At 38.5% G+C, this 18,621-nt stretch overlaps 3 protein-coding genes across 4 annotated transcripts; all 3 read right to left on the bottom strand.

The window, feature by feature from the left end:
* Window positions 1–5,513: 5,513 nt before the first annotated feature.
* On the bottom strand, window positions 5,514–8,325 carry LOC108099975 (transketolase-like protein 2). The gene is made up of 2 exons (XM_017203667.2): window positions 7,416–8,325; window positions 5,514–6,797 (listed from the first exon to the last, which is right to left on the bottom strand). Exons 1-2 carry the CDS (start codon window positions 8,232–8,234, stop codon window positions 5,745–5,747), a joined length of 1,872 nt encoding a protein of 623 aa, XP_017059156.1. The 5' UTR covers window positions 8,235–8,325; the 3' UTR covers window positions 5,514–5,744.
* Window positions 8,326–12,859: 4,534 nt separating this feature from the next.
* Window positions 12,860–15,423, bottom strand: LOC108099738. 2 transcript variants are annotated; one of them, XM_017203361.1, is made up of 11 exons: window positions 15,067–15,423; window positions 14,928–15,010; window positions 14,052–14,750; window positions 13,911–13,982; window positions 13,816–13,848; window positions 13,732–13,764; window positions 13,627–13,680; window positions 13,497–13,574; window positions 13,128–13,440; window positions 12,976–13,061; window positions 12,860–12,908 (listed from the first exon to the last, which is right to left on the bottom strand). In XM_017203361.1, exons 1-11 carry the CDS (start codon window positions 15,339–15,341, stop codon window positions 12,904–12,906), a joined length of 1,731 nt encoding a protein of 576 aa, XP_017058850.1. In that variant the 5' UTR covers window positions 15,342–15,423; the 3' UTR covers window positions 12,860–12,903. The 2 variants fall into 2 exon arrangements, with proteins under 2 accessions (XP_017058850.1, XP_017058851.1); XM_017203362.1 differs by lacking the exon at window positions 13,816–13,848.
* A 1,355-nt stretch (window positions 15,424–16,778) lies between these two features.
* LOC108099773 (cell death protein Grim) lies at window positions 16,779–18,418 on the bottom strand. Its single transcript, XM_017203402.2, has one exon. It carries the CDS (start codon window positions 18,120–18,122, stop codon window positions 17,709–17,711), a length of 414 nt encoding a protein of 137 aa, XP_017058891.1. The 5' UTR covers window positions 18,123–18,418; the 3' UTR covers window positions 16,779–17,708.
* Window positions 18,419–18,621: the final 203 nt, after the last annotated feature.

The raw sequence follows: 18,621 nt of genomic DNA, 5'->3' as shown, positions 1-18,621 counted from the left end.
ATCCTGGTCAGCTGGGCAGGATGCGAAGACACTGAACACCGAGTTCCTTTCCATGATTTTTAATGAGCCTCCTTTTTAGCTTTCCTTCGTGATTGATGCAGTGCTTGGGATGCTGCGATTGCTACGAGTTCTCTGGTGTGTGTGAAATTTGAATATTTATGACCAACGGTCACGTATATATGGTGTGGAAATTTTTATGATCTCGAAGCATAAAATTATTCCGTTTATTTGTTCCCGGTTTCTTACTTACACTCATTTCAATTTTTGAAACTTGTTTCTTAAGGAAAACAATTTTTGTAAATTATGTACTTTTAAGGAATATAATTATGTGTTGGATTTTCAAGAAACAAAAAATTATGCAAGTGTTTGCTTTTCATTAAGTTTTATAGAGTTGTTCTTGGTGTAATAAATTGGTCTGAAATGCATTTAAGAGCAAATAAAACCGTCTGAATTTTTAGATGAAGAATAATTTATTTTTAAATAAAAATCAAATACTTTTAAGAACGTAAACGTTCTTATTGCAGAAACAAACAATTTGTTTGTATTATAAATAATTAATTTGATGAATTTTTGATTTTATTTTGTAAAATTGAATTTTATTTACAAAGTTCCTATGTACAAATTATGATTTTAGTAGAACCTTTCTATTGGCAAATTCGAATAATGTGGAATATACACACAGTAGCTCCCAATTTATTAATTAATCAAATTTGCCACACTTCCTTCGGGTTTTCTTTCAGCCAACCATCAAAATGCATTAGATGGAAAGAAAAACTAATTAAGAACATTTTTACCCAGGCAGCCCACAACAATCCTTTGGCTTCCCAACGAAGCTAATCACGAAAACGTGACGTCATTCGCCACGCCTTTATTATGATTTTTATTAATGATTCATGCATGCCATTATGTATATATATTTTATCCCAATTTGTCGGGGAGACGACAAAGTGCGAAAGTCGCCGTGAACTCGGTTTCTGTGTTTTAATGCGCGCGTTTAATTGAAATTGGCTGCGAATCCCAAGCCCTAAGGCTTTATGCGGGTCCCAGAAGTCAAAGTGGTGGGTTAATGCCAACAAGATCTCTGCGGTAGCTCTGGGCCTCGTCAAATCTTATAGATATTAATGATGTTTGGACACACAAGCGAATTACGAAACAATTAATTACTTGATTTATCCACAAACTTCGTTATTTTTCTTTTCGCGTGACTTAGCGCCCTGGGTCTAATTTGCGGCTTGATGGGGTTAAGCTGGAGCTAACTATTTGTCCACCCGCATAATTCATGGTCTTCGTTTTAATAATTGAAACGTAATCATATGTTTTTTATTAAAAGTTAGAGGGGGTGCGTTATGTTGTTTTTTGGAATGCGCATGCAATATAAAGGTGTTATATAGCTCAAAATATATTTATAATTGTTTCAACTTGATTTCCAGACAAAATTTTTTAATTGGATTATGGGAATTAAAACAATTGTAAACAACTATTGGTTACCAATTCTTGATAAAAATAATTTCGCCAGACTGAAAATAAGTTTTATCTCTGGCCAATAAAAAATTTGAATGTGTTTAAATATGTGAAATTTTTTACGTGACTTGCCAACTTTTGCAACTCGGAACGTTTTGCAATCTGCAACCCCCATTAGAAAGACATTTCTATAATATTCTTTGCTTTCTATAGTGTTTTTTATTACCCGCTGCGTTTGCCCCCATAACTCAGGATTTATCTGGGGAAAACAATCTGTAACAATAATTCTTAGGCCTGACATAATGTACCTCAAATGTTTTATTCGTGTTTATCGCCGGCAGTTTTTCCACGTCTGCCGCGGCAGCACTTTTGGCCAAACTTTGTTTTTCGTTTTCAGTTCCTTCTTTTTAGCAATTGCCAAAATATGGCATAATATTGAAGCCCACTTATTGACTTAATGGGCATCTTGATAGGAGGCAAATAAGAAATATTTGATATATGGGCAAGAATTCACAGCGGGTTGGGGTTTTGCGGAAAAGTTGGATTTTAAGGCTCGGGGTTGTTGGCAGTCTGGTTTCCACTAATTAAAAGTGCCGAAAAGCTGGAAAAGGGTCCTGATCCTGTGACATCCAAAAGATCATTAATAAGGATATCTGTTTTTGTGATTCTTTTTGTATTCATTTATTGCGCTGCAAGAAAATTCCGTTCTCATGGTTGGCGTCAATGCAAATATTTATATAAGACGAAACTTTTGTTGCCATTTCGTTGGGCTGTCTGGGCGAACAAAAGGGTTAATGAGTTCAAGCAGCTACTTAGACGACCTGATTAATGATCGGCTGTTAGCTGCCAACACATGTATGCAAAATATCACAGAAACGGAGGCAGACTTTGCATAAGATCATTAATTAAATCACATACACACACAAAGGATCTGCCGAAGAGAGCGAAAAAATATGCTAATTTTTGAGCAAACGGGAAAAAAAGCAAATCCCGAATAGAAAAATTCACATAATTTCCAATTATAAATTCATCGAAATGGCATTTAGGCCTGGGAGATCTCTCACCTTGCCGCGACTCGACTCAACACCCCATCATCAGTCACCTCACCTCAGGCTTGTCAGGCGAATTAATGACCCTACCCCTCGGAACCACCCAAAGGGTTTCTCAGTAACGTTAAAAAAATCATAGTTAAATATAATAAATGTTTGTTTTACTCCGATCTATGCAAATGCTCGCCTCACACTCAATTAACTTTGTTGTCAATCAAATGCAAATATTGTGGTTCCTTGGAAAAACTTCCATCCATCGGCAATTGCAATTTGTTTGGCTTTTTTGTAATGCTGCCCCGCCGCTGTTGTGGTTCATTAGAATTGCTCAATTATTCCATCAATATGCATTTGTTGTTAATCGAATTTTTGTAGCAGGCTACATCGCTCCGTTTCATGAATATTTTAGTGGTTCGCTGGATTTCGCTGAAGGTTGTGAGAAAGCCAAAAAAGAAAGCAGGGAAGGAGTTCGGTGAAATGTTTGTCAATTTCCCTGGGAAAGTTTGGCTAGCGTGACGCCCTTCAGAGGTGTCTTCCAAGAAATAAACATTCGTATAAATATTTTAAAGCTGATTTGGCAAAGGAAATTTAAGTTTACCCATGACTGATGTAATTAAAATATATGTATATTTATTTATTCACAACGATATGCAAATGTAGTTGATTCCTAAAAGGGCAAAAAATCTTATTTAAATTGAAAATACATTTTTGTCAGTTGTTTTACTAAAATTGCTTGTTATTTTGTGCCGTCAGGGACAAACTGAATGTTAAATTAGATGAATAAAAGTAATAAATAAACTTACATTTTTTTCTTTAAATTAATTTATTATTTTTAGTAAAATGACAATATCATTTTAAAGCAATATATTTTTATTATCATAACCAGCAAAGAATTGAGCCCAATTCACAACATTGTTAACATGGCCTTAAATTATTGCGAACACATATCAGACCTTTAACATTCTTTATTCATCTTTCACATATAGTCCTTACTTTCTATACATCCATTACCCCATACTCATACCCTCTAATTCGCTTCAACCAGGATGATCAATCAAAATCTGAATTTTAATGTTATGCGGTGCATGAAACCCTAACAACAGGACAAGAATAACCATATCCTGTGAGTAACAACAGCCAAGGAAAAAGGAAAACAAAAGTGTAAAAGAATTTCCATTGCGACACAGGGGTGCGCTCTTTTGGCATTTTTCTAACCCCTTTTCTATTCCGTAAAATGCAAAATATTTGGAAAATTAAAAAAAAAACGACAGAGGAGAAAGCAGGAAAGTGTAAAGTGAAAGGGGGACTGACTGGTAACCAGTAGCTGTCACAGGAAAATAGTAAAAATTGTAAAAATCCTATTAAGCATTTCCCGGGTGCAACTCGTGTTCAGCGTTTGCTTTTGACACTTTTCTTTTAATACCCAACATTATTTTAGGGCTTTGGGTATATTTGTTTTACGCAAAAAGGAAGTATTATAAAAACAAGAAAAATAAGGAGTTCAAGTGCCAATAATCGTATATTTTAAACCAGATATATTAGAATTTTTTAAATGAGCATTTAGAGTTTAGTCGACTAAATATAATTTTAAAAGGGTATTTCCTTGTTGTGGATTATACGTTTTTAATGCCTCGAATCCTTTAAATTTTGGGGATTGTATTTCAGGCGGGGGAGACTGGCTTAAATGTCTAATTTAAATGCATGTGCTTTTAACCGTTGCAGACAGAGATTGATGATTGTTTTCTGGGTTCTTTTTTGCCGCAAATAATTGCTTACAAATTTGGCGGCACAGATTTCGCTCATTAAATGATATATGTGGTTTGAAGTGGGTGACTTTCAAGCAGGTGCAGTGGTTCCCTTCATAAATCTACCCCAAATCAGAAGTCCAACTCCTTCACATGTGTGGAAGGAACAAAGGGCACTCCACATATGATGTCATCTAATCTATTTTCATGATGTTCAATTTATGATCTCTAACCAATCTAGTTAGCCATGCTCACTTAACAGAAAATGAAAAACCTTTTCCGCTATCTGTGCCTCCATTGTGTTTTTGAGGTGTATAGAATTTTTAAAGCATTTATCGTAAATTTTGATCGAATCGGAAGGGATACTTTGTCCACTTGGGCAACCCTTAACCACACAGAGACGCACATCCTGTTGTTCTTTTGACCCAAGCCAACAAACAATATAAAGTACTGATTAGGAAGCGAAAAACAATAAATGGACCTTTGCTGCCACAGAGGCAGATGAATGAATGGATGAATGCCACATTGGGTGGCAGCGGATGTCATTACGGATAATTTAAAGTGGCCTTTGGTCAGGCGAATGATATCAAGTGCGGGTGTGCAGTAAGTCGACTAAAAGATACGCTAGTATTGTTTTTAAAATATATTTGCCAAGCATATTCGTATAAATTCTATTTAAGCGTACCTTAGTCACAATAAAAATAAAACGAAATTAAATTAAGTTATAAAGTTATAAAATCTCAACTCAAAAAACTAAACCTGAAAATTTTAACAGCCTGCAAAGGAAGTCATAAACACCGCATCCAAAACTGTATCATCCGTGAAGAGAGGGGTGCCATTAAATGGCTGCGCCTCTGAAAAAGGTCACTCCAAATAAATATGTCAAAATCACAATCGAAACGGAAAACGAAACCGAAAGCAACGCCGACGCAGTCAATGATCCTCGCTGTAAAATCCCAAAAATTAGTTACACCTTATTGATTTTCGCCGTATTGAATTTTACTTCGTACTTTGATGATATACAGCGCATTTCACAGTTTACGCTTGTTAGTTCAGATAGAGTACCAAAAAATGTGTGGCCAATGTTAGCGGAGGAAATGCAAGTCAAAAGAGTTAGTTGACACAGCGCGATTTAAAGCGAGTAGCTTGAAAGATTTTTTTTTTGCGGATTTAGGATAAACTTTTTACTTAATTCAGTTGAAAATTACATTTGGATATGTTATGGTTTATTTTAGCCCCCGAAAACTAAATTCCCACAATATTTTCCATTTTATGGTCCGTAAATTTATTTCATAAAAAAAATAAGCTTTGAAATCCTAACTGACTCAGACTCTCAACCAAATCGATATAAAAACAATGGCGGTACAGTCGACACAATGTCATAATTTTCATGCTCGAATCCACGTTTCTCAATGGTTAAAAGTCTCGTGAGGATGCACCAGGGTAACTTACAGTTCGGCACTTCGGTTAGATGATTGAAGTTCCACCAATGTCACTTCTTCATAATGGCGAGACACGCCTTGTAGATGTTTCTCGAGGAGATGCCGAACATGTCCAGCAAAACGGCAGGTGGACCCGATCGCGGTACAGTGAGCACATAGAGGTGCTTCACCACGAAGTTCCGATTGTCGGCCACGGCACTCAGCACCGCCTCGCCCAATCCGCCCTGCTGGTAGTGATCCTCCACGACGACGATCCTGCCGCGGCACAGTTTTCCGTGCTTCACGATTAGGCCCACATCGAGGGGCTTCACTGTGAACGGATCGATGACCCGCGCCGTGATGCAGTCCTCCTCCAATCGCTCTGCGGCGGCCAAGCACTCGTACAGCGTGACCCCGGCTCCAATTAGGAGTACCTCGTCCGACGGCTTCTGGCGAATCACCTTGGCCAAACCCACGGCGAACACCTCGTCGTTGTTGTAGATCACAGTGGTGTTCGGATACGTGGTGCGGATGAAGCACACTCCCTTCGTATTGGCCGCCAGTTCCACCGCCCTCTCCGCACTCACGGCATCCGTGGGATAGAAGACCGTGCTCCCGGGAATGCTGCGGAACATGGCTATGTCCTCCAGTCCCATCTGCGAGGGTCCGTCCTCCCCGACGCTCACACCACAGTGGGACCCCGCGAAGTTGACATTGGTGTGCGATATGGCTCCCATACGGATCTGGTCGAAGGCCCGGGTGAAAAAGGCGGCGTAGGTCGAGACGAAGGCCACCGTGCGACGGCGACAGGCGGCGCCCACTGCCACGCCCACCAAACTTTGCTGGGCAACGAAGCACTCAATGAACCGCTCGGGAAACGCATTCCTCATCTTGTCCGCATAAGTGGAGTTTTTCGTATCGCCATCCAGGGCAATCACCCGTGGATTGTCCGCCGCGATTTTGGCCAGAGCGGTACCGTAGGCCAACCGAGTGGACACCGAGTCGCCCAGCCGATAATTGGGCGGAGTGCACAGCATCAAGTTGCTGATGTTCACTTCGGCGGCGTGGCCGCATTTTCCGATTTTCTTGGGCATCAGTTGCACGTTGGGATTGGCGATCTTCATCTGCAGGTAGCGAAAGTAGTATGTTTTGTAAATAACTTAAGGAATTACTAACTTTGTAGCAAAAAAGTTAAACAATATTCCTCAATGCAAGATCATGAATGCCTCACAAATTGTGGTAAGATTTTCGTAAAAAAACTTAATAAAAAAGATAAGGGCAATATTTAAAAAACGTGGTACGTTTAAGCCTACATTAAAGATTTTTATCTAAGAATGTATCTCATTTATTATTTTTTGTACAGATATTTGGATACTAATAAACAAATTATGTTTGCTTAATATTTAGTTATTATCTTAACAAGTGCAATTTAAAAGAAGACAATCACACTGAAGAAATTCAAAATACTTATTTATTGCAGCAAAGCTGCATTAAGAAATATACATTAAGAAATTTATATGACCAATACATAAAATGGCATAAGAGCTGTGTGTAAAATGTCTATTTTGTTTTGGGATCTTTTGTTTTGCAAAGATTAACAAATGTATGTATATTGTTTTACAAATTATTAGTTATTTACTTATTTATTTAATATTTACTTATTATCTTGAAAAGGTTTCGAGAGGATTTTAAGAGTATTTCTTCATGCATAAAAACGTATATTAAAATTTATGTAACCCTACCTGTAGATTCTTGATGGCTGCTTCGGCTTTTTTTCCCAGCGGCTGTCCGTGCATTTCGTCGATCCCCTCGACCCCCAGAAAGTCCTTTCCCTTGACGGTCCTCGCCAAAAGGGCGGTTGGCTTGCCCTTCGTGCTGGCCGCGTTTTGAAGGGCCTTGACCAGCTCGTCGATGTCGTGGCCATTTAAAACCAGGGCATTGAAGCCGAAGGCGTTCAGCCTCTCCCGGTAAACCTCGATTTCGAGGTTAACTTCCGAACAGAACCACTTGTTCATGTCGAAGATCACGCACAGATTGTCCAGACAGTAGTGGCCAGCAAAATGCAGTGATTCCCAGACAGCTCCCTCGGCGGATTCGCCATCGCCGAGGATAACGTAAGTGCGATAGTCCGCCTTGTCCAGGTACTTGCCCACATAGGCCATTCCGGCGGCCACAGAGATGCCCTGTCCCAGGGAGCCAGTGCCAACGTCGATGAAGTTCAGCCGCGGCGTTGGATGGCCCTCCAGGTCGCTGTCCACCTTCCGCAGATTGCGCAGCTCCTCCACCGGAAAGAGGCCCGCCTCCGCCCAGGCTGCGTACAGGATGGGGGCGGCGTGTCCCTTGGACAGGATCAACCGGTCGCTGGAGGGATCGCGGGGGTGCTTCAGGTTGAGCCGCATCTGCTGGAAGAACAGCACCGTCATTATCTCCGCCAAGGAGGCACAGGACGTCGGGTGACCCGACTTGGCCGCCTGCGTCGACGTGATCGAGTGGATCCGCAGCTTGTTGGCCACGTCCTTCAGGTTCTGCAACACCTTGCTGTCCAGCTTTAGGCTCGACATCTTGCTTTCTCCTCCTACTATCACAACAAAATTTGAAATTTTTTTATTACTTTCGAAAGTTACCCAAAAACTGACTTTTGCTAGGCCAAGTTTTGACTAATATAAAGTTTTCTGATCCAAATTTTAAAGCTGGCTTTGCTTTTGAAAAAAATAAAACCAAATAATTTGCATCAGTAATAATTATTAAAAAACTATTTAGCTTGCAATCTGGATTTAAAAGTGATGTTAGCTTTGTTCGAAATATCAATATATTTTTTAAAAGACTATTTACATGAAATGTTTACGTAATATATTTCTGGTCTAACAAATTTAGTTCCTGCGAAATAACATTAAAATTAACTGACTGGGTATAACAAAAATCTGATAATTCTTTTTTACAGAAATTCGTTTTTGTTTCCCAGCTGGCTTTCATACAATACATCCAAACTATAATTTGGCTGTAAAAGATTGTATAAATGCTATAAATAAAAAAACGTTCGATTCACGTTTTTCCCATTCCCATTATCTGTAAACACTTCCGTTGCAATTTTTTCACAAGTTTTGTTATGGTTTTATTGTCTTTTTTATTAATTGCAATTTTGCAGAAAATTGAATGCATCAAATCCCTATCCCCACTCGAATCAATCAAATCGCTAAGAAAAACCATTTCAAATCAGCAGTCGTAAATATTGTGAAGTAAGAAACTCACAACAGAAAGAAACCCTCATCGGATTTTTAATAAAAATGCAGTGTGAATTTACGGATAAAAAATTGCAGTTCTCACAGAAAAAAGTAACCAGAATGCAGGAGCAACCCTTTGGACCGATAAATGCCCATCAATGAGCCAAGAGGTGCAGTTTTGAAAACAGTTTAAATTTGATTTGGGTGCGAACTGAAATCGCGAGGGGTTGCATTGGGTTCTAACCCTTTCCCTGGGTCACCGGAGCGTTTCGTCTGTCCGAGCGCTAAATAAATCATTTCTCTTCGATTAATTCGCTTGCTGACATGTGCACACTCACATGTCCCGACTGAAGGGGTTTACTTTGAATTTTTTAAGAGGGGTTTACACATGGTTTCGGTTAAGCGACCGCTACTCATGTCAAATTTTGGCTTTTGCTCTCCTTTGTAGTGGCATGGAAAATTGTCCATGGCCGTGCAGTCATAAGTTATAAATTAGTTAAGTTCCCTTCGGGCACTTTAAAGTCACCCGAGGGGTGGTTCAAAAAAAAGGGTTTCCCTCCCTCCGTTCCCCTCCCCTTTTCCACGTCGTTGACTTCGCTTCTTTATGTGTGTTTTTGAAATTTTTAAGTGCATTGATTAATTTTTATTTTGATCGCTTCGAAATCAATATTGTTTGCAAATTTCTTGTAAATACCCGGCGGAAGACACAGGCCCAGCAGTTGGTGTGTATAATTTGTCGTCATTTGCAACGCCCTGCGATGCTCCCTTGATGTTTGCCACTTAGCAAAGGGTTCAATATCCATTGCCAATGCTTCAAGTGCGATCCCAGCGAATTTATGTAGTGGAAGTGCGTTAAGAGAGTTTGGCAAGCTGATAGCCGTGAGAAAGGGGATTAAAGGTTTGACATCTGGATCGGATAGCTGAGGTAACAAAGTCAATGTGTTGTTTGGAATACCTTTTTTTGCTGAAAACTATTTTTATTTCTAAACATCAGACATATATCATAAAAATACTCAAAATGGACTGACTTTGAGGGCTATAAATTAGATAAAATGAAGATGAAATGGATGAATTCAATTCTTGAATTTAAGTTTACCTAATTGAAACTTTTTCCTCTGATCTTTTGATATGTTATTAAGATTTACGTTAGTATAGTAAATATATCGTTCAAGCTGTAATAACATTTTATTGTTGGAACTGTACGACTACTGGACGATTAATCATCATTTGACATCAATACCTGAAACCTCTTCCAATCGATTATTTGAAGAGCATAAAAAATCGCTTTCAGATCCGGAATAAACGTTCCCAGACTAAGCAGGCACTCGACATCCATGGGACATCTGACTAAGTGGAAACGATTGACCTATGTCCAAGCTCATTTATTGATTTCATGCATTTGCATAGAGGAACTCTGCGAATCCCCTCCCTGCGATCTGATTGCGACGCGTGTCCGGTTCGCCGATGCAAATTGGTCACACCCTTCAGATGTCAAAAGAAATATCGACTGATAGACAACAAATCGATTTGCATGGAAGGCGACTAATAATAACTTTCGCCCGGGGTGACATAATTGTGAGAGGACCAGCTTGACCAGCCGAGTTCCATCATAACTCACAGTAATGAAGTGCAAATGCCTATGAGCTACCCTGGGTAAATCGGCTTTCAATCCAAACAAAAGAACTCCAATTCTCAGAAGTCACGTGCCTGCCTTTTAATCCGTGTCCTTTACTCTCCTTTCTTTCCCCGGGTGAAAGTCCTGCCCAGCGAATTTGTTACGCTTTGATTTCTCCTTTTTTTTTCGCTCTGATCCCTTTTCGCTCCTTTTATTGTCTTGTCTGGACGATTGGGTAGGTAGTTGAAGTCGTGCCTCTGATTAAATTATATCAGTTTATCCCCGGGCTAGAAGTGAGTTGCTCTCGTGGCGGAGATAATTTCCTTTGTGGGTTTTCTCATTTAACCGATTTTGATTGAGTCGTTGGCAGGAAAAAGGGTTTAGATTTCGAAATGAGGTTGACAATTTTAGGGATTTATTATTTAATTTAAGACTTTTCAGACTATATTGTGAGACACTAAGTATATATTTACATAAATAAATATATATATAGTTTTTAACAACAAACATTTATTTAAAAGTTTTTAGAAGTTATAAAAAAGTAAGCAATTTTCATTTTTAAGCCATATCAGTAACTATTGCTTACGCTAATAAATTGAAGTAAAGCCCACCATCTGCTTAAAGTCTCCCAAGGAGAAGTATATATATCTTTTAGACTCCCGACAGTTCAAGCACCGTTGGTGTCTAATGATTGGCCAACTACCAAAATAGGTGGCACTGATTTAATAGGAGCTCGGTGGTCTCCGTTTTCCGAGCTCTTCCACAACTCCCTCCACAATAATACTCTCCTTATGTCCGTCTCTATTTTCAATTTCGTTAATGACCCAAAAGTGGCGTAAACCAATTTATACCGAGTCGGAGTCTCGCACACAAGACAAATAATAGCGCAGCAGGACATTGACAACAACACCCGGGCAATAGATGAGGAATGCACAGGGAGAAAAAATATACATTTTCCATTTCGTAATTGTTGGTATAATAAATTGTAACCAAAGAATACATTTATTCTAGTATCATGCAAAAATTAAATCTTTTTATTAAAGTTTCCTTTACATCTGCAAATTCCATTTGGGTGTACTATCTGGTAGAACACTTTAGTGCAAAATTTTTTGTTCAGTGGGGAAAAGTGACGCAGATTGGTAGGTAGAACCAAAAAGTAGAAACGAGACTGTCGACCGGTAATTGACTGCTGCTGATGGTCACTGGCCAAAATGCCGATAATGAAGCGCAATTGTGTTCATCCGCTGGTCAGAAACAAATTTCGTTTAGGGCAATTAATCATATTCGGGGACCGAAGGAGTTACAAACTCATGACTTCTCTTTTCTACAATTTTAAGGTGTTGCCTCGTAAAAATAAATCATTGGAAAATTCTTTTCCTCGCGTTTTGTTTGTGGACCCTAGACAACCTCCTGCGGTTTTGTGGGTGTTGACACACGTTTTTTTCAGCGGGGAATAGTTTGGAGTTGTTTAACTCGGAGTTGGGAAAATGAATCACGAGATTAATGAACGCTCGGCAGTAAATGTCAATCCAAGAATCTCAAGAAGGCTTCGCTTAGCTTCACTTAACTTCAATGGTCTGGTCTTTAACATCAAACAATTAGTCGGGGCAAGCTTTCACTGTCGGCACTTTGATATTTGATTTTCGTTTTCCTGGACATACCGAGTGGATATAGATGCAGATACTGCCCTCCCATCCCAAGAATCTGGCCGAGGCTTCCTTTGTGGCCATATTGCGTTTCACTTTCGCTCCACAAACAGGCCTTTCGCATTCGGGGGCGTTGTTTGCCTGGCCCCTTTCCGCTTTCCACTTTTCCGACTTGGTTTTTGCACGAAAACTGGGTCACTGATGTCGTCCGCTTGTTTGTTTATTGCGAGGGTTCCTTCACGGGTTAGTGTACTCTACTGCTAAAATCAATAGACTAGCTCACTGTAATTAGCTTTGACTTTAAGTGCATGCCATGCGAAGTTCAGGTTCTGGGAAGGTGGAATTCGCTCTGTTCTGAGTCATTACCATGGGTTAATGGCTCTGAGTATTGGATTTCCAACAAATGGCAATGTAGACCTATGGCTGAATAATGGTTATTTTGTAATTTGTGTTCAGCATTTTAAGTGCAATAAATTTATGCAAAAAACCATATTTTTGTTATTCTAAACATTAATTGTCTGTAATTTTTCTTTTAAAATCTTTATCAACTTTGAAAGCACTATTATTTAACATGTCCCCAAACATCTTTTTGGTTATTATTCGGCCTTTTTAAAAAGAAAATTTTTTAATATTTTTCATTTAATGAAATTAAAACTTATATAAAATATTTGTAAATTTTTATTTTAAATATTTTTTATTGTTAAATACACATGTCCTCAAAGAATTTTGTTGATTTTCTTCAGCAATTTCACACTGCAGATAAAAAAATTAGATAACAAAAACATAAAGGAAAATAAATTATATTCTTCTCTTTACTTACTGGGATTTGCACCACTCATATTTCCAACTTGAGTTTGAGGGATAGCCATAGATGCAGGCATCTCAAAGCTATAGGGACTTGAATAACTGCGATATAGAATTGAGTTATATTATTAATTGCAGTACTGCTATTACGAGGTGCTGAGATCCTACCTCATTTGACTAAGAGGAAAGGAGGGCATGTTCATTTCACAGGCACCTCCCATTCCATAGACCTGACCTCCGGTGCCCATCTCAGCCAGGCCAGCGGTTGCAGCTGGTCCGTAGATGGGACAGGGCTCGGGGGTCAAGCCGATGTCTATGCCATTGGGGAAGTGGTTAAAGTGGTTGCCCTCGTTGGAAAATGGTCTATAGTCAGAGGAGTAAACTGTTTGGGTCTGCAGAGAGTCGCTCATAAAGCCGGAATTATTTCCAAAGATATTAGAGCGAGGAGTTCCCATCGATGGTGGAAAGAATGGTTGACCACCTGTAAAGTAATTTATCGTCACTTTTTTAATGATAAAAGTTTAAAAATACCCGGACCAGAATTGTTATAATATTGCTGAGCTCCCAGAGGAAAACCAAAAGATTGCTGACCCATTTGATAAGACTGCCCATTTTCTATAAATGAAAAACATTAAAAATGGAAAGTCGATTTTTGATTGATGACTACCTTGACTTGAGCTTTCAAAGAACTGGCGAGCACCTAGAACATCCTGTTGGCTTTCTAAAAATTAAAAATTTTAAGAAATGCTAAATGATTAGTGTGTGTAATTACCTTGATTTAGGCCTTCGAAATTCTGATGACCAGCTGCAAGAAAATTCACTTTCGAATTAGTAATTAAATTTAAATATAGCTTACCTTGATTTCTGTTACAATACATTTGCTGATTACCTACATAAGTTCAAAACGATTTTAAATAATATATTTTAAACGATGTTAATTTACATTTTTACCTTCATTAGGGTTGCTATAATACTGTGGAGTGCCTTGAGAAAAGTTGTTGAAATACTGCTGAGTTTGGACGCCTGAGATTTTGAAAGTAAGATCATAATTACTTGAAAGTTTGATTATAATTACTTGTAGATCATTTTTACCTTGTTGTGCAGAAGCATAGTAATCCCTAATACATTTTTGGTACTTTTTCATAAATGTTTCCATATCGTCTGAATTCTGATTTGAAGCGACATTACTATCGATCGCATTTTCAGCAGAAGATGAAGAAGCAGCTTTGGATGTGCTGTCCATATTCATATTATGCTGACCACCGCCTCGTTGATTTCGCTCCATTTGCATGGGTGGCATGGAATACATTCCATTCCCAGGATAACTAACTGCACTTGAATAATAGTAGATGGGAAACCCCGTATTTGGATCAACGCCTATGGGCGTTGGCATCAGCTGTTGCTCCTGGCCGGGATTCCCCTGCTCGGAGTAGCAATATCTGATTGGTTGACCAGGTTGTCCCATCGGGTAGCAACAAGCGTTGGAATTTTGTGAAAAGCAAGGATTTCCACAGGAAGCTGCAGTTTGTGTGTTGGGTTTGCTGACAAGGCCAGGATTTCCACAGGCAGAAAAAGTAGGTGTGCTGGGCTTGTTGACAATAGTTTCATTCGATCCTGAGCCATTTTCCAGAAGGGGTCGCTCATAGCTGTAAAAGCTATTACTTTGAGAGGTTTGCTGATTCGAACAGGACGGGGTCTCCACCTGACTTTGCCCAAGAGAAACCTGGGAAGTCAGGTCCTGACCATTTAACTCGGAAGATTCCCAACTGCAAGAGGGGTAGCCAACTGGATCTAAAATAGTATTATTTTAATATTTTAAACTAAAAATGAATTTTACTAATAAGGGAAATTTTTTTGTTGTTAAAAAATTAAACTTTAGACCTTTCCTCTAATTTAATTACTTAAGGTATATTTTTTCCCTCCGAGAACAATTATTATTTATACAAAATGAATCAAATGTAAACTTACATTCGCTAAAGCTATAGTCCCTGTAGTCCATTCCCTGACCTGTTTGTTGGACATTTTGGCCAGATGCAATCCGAAATTGAGAGCTAAGATGGTTAACTTAAGAAACAAGTATTCCGTTTATACACTTAAACCGACTCACTAACGAACATTCATTTGCTCGAGAAATCCAGTATAATCGCTATCTGAATCCATCTCTAAATTATTTAACTCTTGGATTGCTATAGAGCAAGTTGTCGGCGGAGCAGATTTAACCTTTTCCTGATCAGTTTTAGGGCTTAGTTGTAGATTACTCTTCGAAACGTTTGTTTTGCAGATATCTTCAACGCTTTTGACTGAATTAAGTGCCTCACGGTTCTCGTCATCCTGCTCTTCGTCCAAGGAGTCGTTATCCCCGTTCTTATCCTGTTCGGACATTATGAGAACCAGATAGAATTCCTCGTCGAGCTTTGTTGTTTTTATCACCAATCAGGTGTCATGCTCGTGCTTAAATGTTTTGGAATTTAGTTTGCTTTTTTATAGATGTTTATTCTCATTTCATTTTTCTGCCTACTTTAATCATGCATAATTATCATTATTCTCATTGTTTAAAACCTGTGATTTCTTAATGATCTAACCTCTTTTAATTCAATTTTTATATACATAGTTTTTTCTAAATTAATTAATTTAAATCACAATAACCTGTGCTCCGGTGGAATTTTCACCCATTTGCAATTGCCACCTAGCTATCTCAGATCCGCTTAACATATGTGGCACTAATTAACTAAATTAACAACAAATATGTTATCATAAACTGTCTCCCTGCTGACCATAATTGCAGGTGTTAAAAAGGAATTCAAGCTGTAAGCAAACCCGAACAAAAACTTGATCCAGGACACGCGACCGACCGAATTTAAGAGCATTTGCATACCCTATAATTTCCCCTCGCTTATCATCGCCAAAAATCAAGCCACACGCAAAAAAAAAGGAGAGCCAGGGACCCTAATTTCCAGGTCGCTTATTGTCATGTCACGACAATTAAACAATTTTTTGTGCGCTGGTTCCAGTGCGCTTTTGAGCGATTTAAATTAAGATAGGCGGCAAATTAGCGGCCCGAAATGTTTGCATAATTATTATTTGACTGGCGAACTTATCAGGCGCCGCTGATCGCTGGCTGCCACAGATGTTACACTTTTTCACTCTGGGGTTAAATGGGTTTCCGGGTTGGTTAAAGGGTACACCCCCCGTTCCCTTTGACCCCGATGACTTGGACATTGGCGGCGCAGACTGAGATCTGCGGTTAAGCGTAACCTTTGCTTTTTAACCCTTTTGGGCGGAGTGTGCCTGGCATGACGCGACGGGAAAAGTCTCAGCCTGTCTGCGTCCCACCAAAAATGGTTTTCCCTTTTAAGGTGACATATTGGTATTCGCGATAAGGATCGCTAAATGTTTGCCTACTCCTCCTTTTTCCTGGCTGAATAGTTGTCCTTTGCCATTTCGTTGCCCAAAAAGGTTATGAGGGGGTAAAGAACATAGAAAAATAGTGGTTGTGTTCAAGGATTTTATCCTTATATAGGACTTTAAGTACTTCCTTTAAAGTTAATTTTAAACTGTGTAACTTTAGGGAACTTAAATGTATTATTTAGACGTATTTTCAGCATAATCTTTAAAGTGGACGAAAAATTAGAAAGTTTAATATTAACATTACTTTGTTAATAAGCGAAACAAATGGTAACATTTTAAGTTTGTTTTGAAGGAAACAAAATAATTATTTAACACGTTTCGATAATTGATAAATCGAATTCTGGCTCTCCTTAAAAGCTACAATAATAACACAAAAAAGGTTTTATTTTTTTTTATAAAATTGTATTTATTTTTTGCTTGTATTTTATAAAAATGTTAATTGCTTACAAACTCTAATTTTTTACATTCGATTAATTTAAATATTTTTTTTCGTTTAATTTGCAATGCCAAAAGGAAAATATATATTTTTTTAATTTTGCTAAAATCAATAATAATGGTAAAATACATTTCGATTTTGTTGTTCTTGATTATTCGTATCAAAATTGCTTAAGTTTGTTGCTTGTTTTATTTTGGTTTACAATTTTTTTACTGCTCGGCGGTTTTTTAGTTTTATATTTTTTTGTAGCTGGATTGTAGATATTTTGCAGTTTTGCTTTCTTTATTTTTTGTAAACATATAAAATTAGCTGTTTGCTTAATATCTATTTTGTACAATTGAGTTGTTGTCTTTTGTTGTTCTTGTTGCTGCTGTTGCATCTTTGTTGGTTCTGTGTTCTATATCTGACTTTGTTAGGTTTTATATATGTAAGTAGTTAAAATGCAAAAATTTGACAATTAGTTCTTTGTTGAATACGATACTTGTGGTTTTACCCATATGTATAGACACTAATTAGGTTTACGATAAGTATACACATCTGAAGTATCTGCTTGCTGCTCTCAAAATAAACTAAAATTATAGGTGTTTGAACCAACCGGGAAACCTTTGCTTGCAAAATTAAACATTTTTCTCAAACTGAATTCGAAAAATTTGACACCTTATAAAAGTAACAAACAATCAATATCACTTTAAGCAAATCGATGACAAATTTTGAATTTTTTTCTCTCTCTTCCAAAAATAGTTTAAAAAATATTCTTCTTATTTTGATGTGGAAATATCCCATTTTATTACAAAACTCGTTCCTCGTTCCCAAAAAAGAAATCACAATGCGCTTTGATTGAGCCTGCCTTTCCCAGAAAATCGAAAAGATTTTCTCTCCACCCGGATGAAAAACGTAAACCAAATTTAATTCTCCTTCGACGTTGCATCTGTGACATCATCTTCCTCGTTATCCTGACTTCCGCTGCTGATCTCGAAGGATATTTGGATGACTGTGGGTCGTCGGTGGCTGGAGTTGTAGCTGTAGATTCTCAGCGCGTAGCAGAAGATCTGGGCGAGGAGATCCCAGCATCCAAACTCCGACATGGACATCGATCCCTGTTGACTTCCCAGCGGCACGGAGATGTTGGCACGAAATTGTGGGCGATGTTGTTGCTGCTGCTGCTGCTGCCGATGCTGCTGCTGCGCCTGTTGCGGTTGCGGCGGAGTTGCAGCAGGTGTTGCAGATGACCTCGGACTCGTGGCTGCCTGCTGTCCATTTTGCTGGTAGCTTCGGGCCAACAATTGGGCCTGGTCGGGTATGAAGTAGGCAATGGCCATTGCGATTTGTTTTTTTATACACGTATAATATTTATATTTTTGTATTGCTTAAAAAAATATATAACTTTCGTATATATTTTTAGTCTTTTTTTATAAAAATCTCAGAATATTTTATTATATTCACTGCTTGCACTTTTGAGTTTTTTCAAGTCTTTATTTTTCGTATCGAGCACTTGTGAAAATTTTCTGACTCATTTGGCGGGAAAACGTACAATGAAAACTTGTCGCTTTTGACGAACTTTTCTGGCTATGCGCTTTTCGCTTCCGCTTGTTATTCAATGTTCTCTGTTCGAGGTTTCATCGAGGACTGACTGCAAATATCCTTGCTGCAGTCACATTTATAAAATCGCTCTCTCTTTTCCTGTAGGAAGCGGGGCTTCTCTCTCGCGGTAAATGTCACCCTCCCGATTTCCACCACCCCCCCAGGAAGTGTGTGTGTATTGTGTGTGTGCTTTGTTTATGCCAACAACCAACCAATTGAACCACCAACCACAGGAAC

This window comes from Drosophila ficusphila, unplaced genomic scaffold, assembly GCF_018152265.1.
Source record: "Drosophila ficusphila isolate 14025-0441.05 unplaced genomic scaffold, ASM1815226v1 contig_106, whole genome shotgun sequence".
NCBI lineage: Eukaryota > Metazoa > Arthropoda > Insecta > Diptera > Drosophilidae > Drosophila > Drosophila ficusphila.
Note: the sequence above shows the minus strand (reverse complement) of the source record. Positions and strands in the feature narration are given on the sequence as shown.